The following is a 2,526-nucleotide window of genomic DNA, read 5'->3' as shown; positions in this document are numbered from 1 at the left end:
GAGGATGTGCACAAAAAACCCAGATGAGCTTAGGTGGTAATGATGCACTTATTAACAAGCCCTGTTCTGCATTATTCTGATGTTAATCAAGGCGTTCTAAAAATAGTCAAGATTTTTCCTCAATTCATCCCACCTCATCCTTTTTGGTTAGGCGCAAACACTACAACACTGCCCTCCATCGGTGAAACATCACAGTGCAAAAGACCTTGTTTCAGTTCAAAAGCATTTATTCTTTCTGCACCGCTACAGAGATTCTACTTTAAATTAAGCCTTACAGTGTGACAAATACAAACATATGTACAGTGCAGTGGTTCCATCAAGTAAACCTAACTCACCGATGTGTGTGTGTGTGTGTGTGTGTACAAATCTACAGTTACATTAGAGTTTACACCATTTTTCAAGTGGGTTCCAGGATTTAAAAAAAAAAAAAAAAACTAAACTAAAAACTAAAGGCCGGGTGGGCCAGAAAGAGTCAAGTTCAGCTTCAGACCAAAAATCTTCCAAAAAAGAGGAAAAAAAAAAAAAAAAAAAAACCCCTCTGTCTTCCACTCCTGCTCCTGCAGCAGGGTGAGTCATCAGCCCAAACCAGCGCAGTGGTGCTCAGTGTGGCGTCAGGAGGGGGTGGGTGTGGGGGGAGAGCTCCAGCAGGGAGGGGTCACCACAGAATGAGGTAAAAAAAAAAAAAAAAAAAATCATCAATACAGTGAAATCATATAGTATAATGGTAAATAAGTACGTAAAATCTGATTGACTTCTACTAAGCATATCTGAGTTTAACATGAACAGAATTCACCTGGAAGTTATTCCAGCATATAACATGTAAAATGACATATGCATCTCATATTGCCATTTTAAATAAAAGCAGGGATACATATTTAAATATGTGGTCTAACCTGGTGTCTATCTGTGGTTTCATGCTGCTGCTGGGCACTCGGTCATAACCATGACACATCAAACAAAAATGCCCCCTCTAAGTGGCCTGAGAGCAGCATCTTAAACACTCAGGCTTCTTTGACAGTTCCCAGCCCTTTCATGGATATCATATCATAGATAATGTTGGCTTGGATGTTGATGTTGGGCTCTTTGATAGTAAGACGCCAGAGGACTTCCTGATCTTGGTGATGTTTCTCGTCTTCTGGGGGGCAAAGTTCAGCCTGAATCATCCCCGCTGTTCTCGGACCCTGCCTTAACGCTCTCCTCCGGTCCCTCCGCCGTTCCGCTGTCGGACTCCTCCTCTATGGTGAGGCGCGTGTCCGCGGAGGAGCACAAGGAGCTGATGCTGCTCTGCTCCGTGCACAGCACGCAGGCCAGCGGAGAAGGCAGCGCGCTCTCATAATGGAGATTCCCAAAATAGCTGCCGTGGTTATTATAGAAAGGCAGAGACACCTGTACCGAGCGTAGTCCCGAGGCCGCGGCGGGGCAGCTGAGGCTGTACTTCTTGGGCAAGGCACCCCACTCCCGCTGTTCTTCCTCGTGCACCAGCCGCGTGAATATGTTGACCCTCCTCTTCTCCCTCCTCTTGGAGCGGAAGTAGCCCAGCATTATACCACAGAGGAAGACTCCGTAGAAAGACATGACTATTAATATGTACAGGTACGTGTTCCCGTCGCTTTTGTCTTCATGGGATTCCTCGTTGATCTGCGTGTGCGGGAAGTGGGGTTTGGGGGAAGCTGTCGAGTTTTCCAAGTGCTCCATGTTTAAAAGCAGCTTTTGAGTGGGGGACCTAGAAAAAGACAAAGAATTCCATCTATAAATATAAGGCTTTTTGAACTTTTTACGCACATCGTACGCGCGTTTTACGCACACGGGAATGTTTCTAAAGTACCCCCCCCCCCCCAAAAAGAATAAATTTTATATATATATATATATATATATATATATATATATATATATATATATATATATATATATATATATATATATAAAAACTTTTTTACGAGTTTAGCTTTATGTGTAACTGTTGATGAAATCACATTGCAATAAATATTAAAATAATGCATTTAATCAATGGTGCCAGAATACTGAGTAATACTGAGTTAAGAGTTACACATACTGTATTCTTCTGTGATTGCAATGATTGCTTAAAAACTATATTTTGAAGGTTATTTAAAAATTATACACTTATGTTATCTTCTAATTAGACTTTTTTTTTTGTATTTCCTTGAAGTTATGAAAAAGTTAGCAAACGGATTTAGTTCGTCTCAAACTACACTATAAACATTAACGAGAGTGTCGTGATTTGTAAACTCACCAAACTGAAGCGCTATGTCTCATGTGGGCCTTCACCACTTGTGTCGTCTTGCAGCTCTTTTGGAGTTTGGCAGAACTACTAAATGGAAGAAGTTATTTATACTCTTTCCCTGGAGCGTCATCATGAGTCACATGACGGGGACTGATTGTAAGATGAGCCCTCTGTCTATGGAAAGCTTTAGGGAATGTCGTGTTTTAAAAATGAAGTACATCTCTGAATAATATGCACACCTCTGGAGGATTCTTATGAAACCATCAGATGCTCATGAGTATTTT

The 2,526-nt window shown here is 41.4% G+C and overlaps 1 protein-coding gene across 1 annotated transcript; it reads right to left on the bottom strand.

The window, feature by feature from the left end:
* Nucleotides 1-209: 209 nt before the first annotated feature.
* Nucleotides 210-2,319, bottom strand: kcne4 (potassium voltage-gated channel, Isk-related family, member 4). Its single transcript, XM_030744949.1, has 2 exons — nucleotides 2,252-2,319; nucleotides 210-1,723 (listed from the first exon to the last, which is right to left on the bottom strand). The coding sequence occupies exons 1-2, from the start codon at nucleotides 2,272-2,274 to the stop codon at nucleotides 1,150-1,152; spliced, it is 597 nt and encodes a 198-aa protein (XP_030600809.1). The 5' UTR covers nucleotides 2,275-2,319; the 3' UTR covers nucleotides 210-1,149.
* Nucleotides 2,320-2,526: the final 207 nt, after the last annotated feature.

Source organism: Archocentrus centrarchus, chromosome 13, assembly GCF_007364275.1.
Source record: "Archocentrus centrarchus isolate MPI-CPG fArcCen1 chromosome 13, fArcCen1, whole genome shotgun sequence".
In the NCBI taxonomy this organism is placed as follows: domain Eukaryota; kingdom Metazoa; phylum Chordata; class Actinopteri; order Cichliformes; family Cichlidae; genus Archocentrus; species Archocentrus centrarchus.
Note: the sequence above shows the minus strand (reverse complement) of the source record. Positions and strands in the feature narration are given on the sequence as shown.

Excerpts from the sequence above, each read along its gene's own strand:
- kcne4 (XM_030744949.1), bottom strand. The coding sequence starts at position 2,274 with ATGAGACATAGCGCTTCAGTTTG. Across the intron at positions 1,724-2,251 it reads AGACATAGCGCTTCAGTTTG|GTCCCCCACTCAAAAGCTGC; the intron begins GTGAGTTTACAA and ends GTCTTTTTCTAG.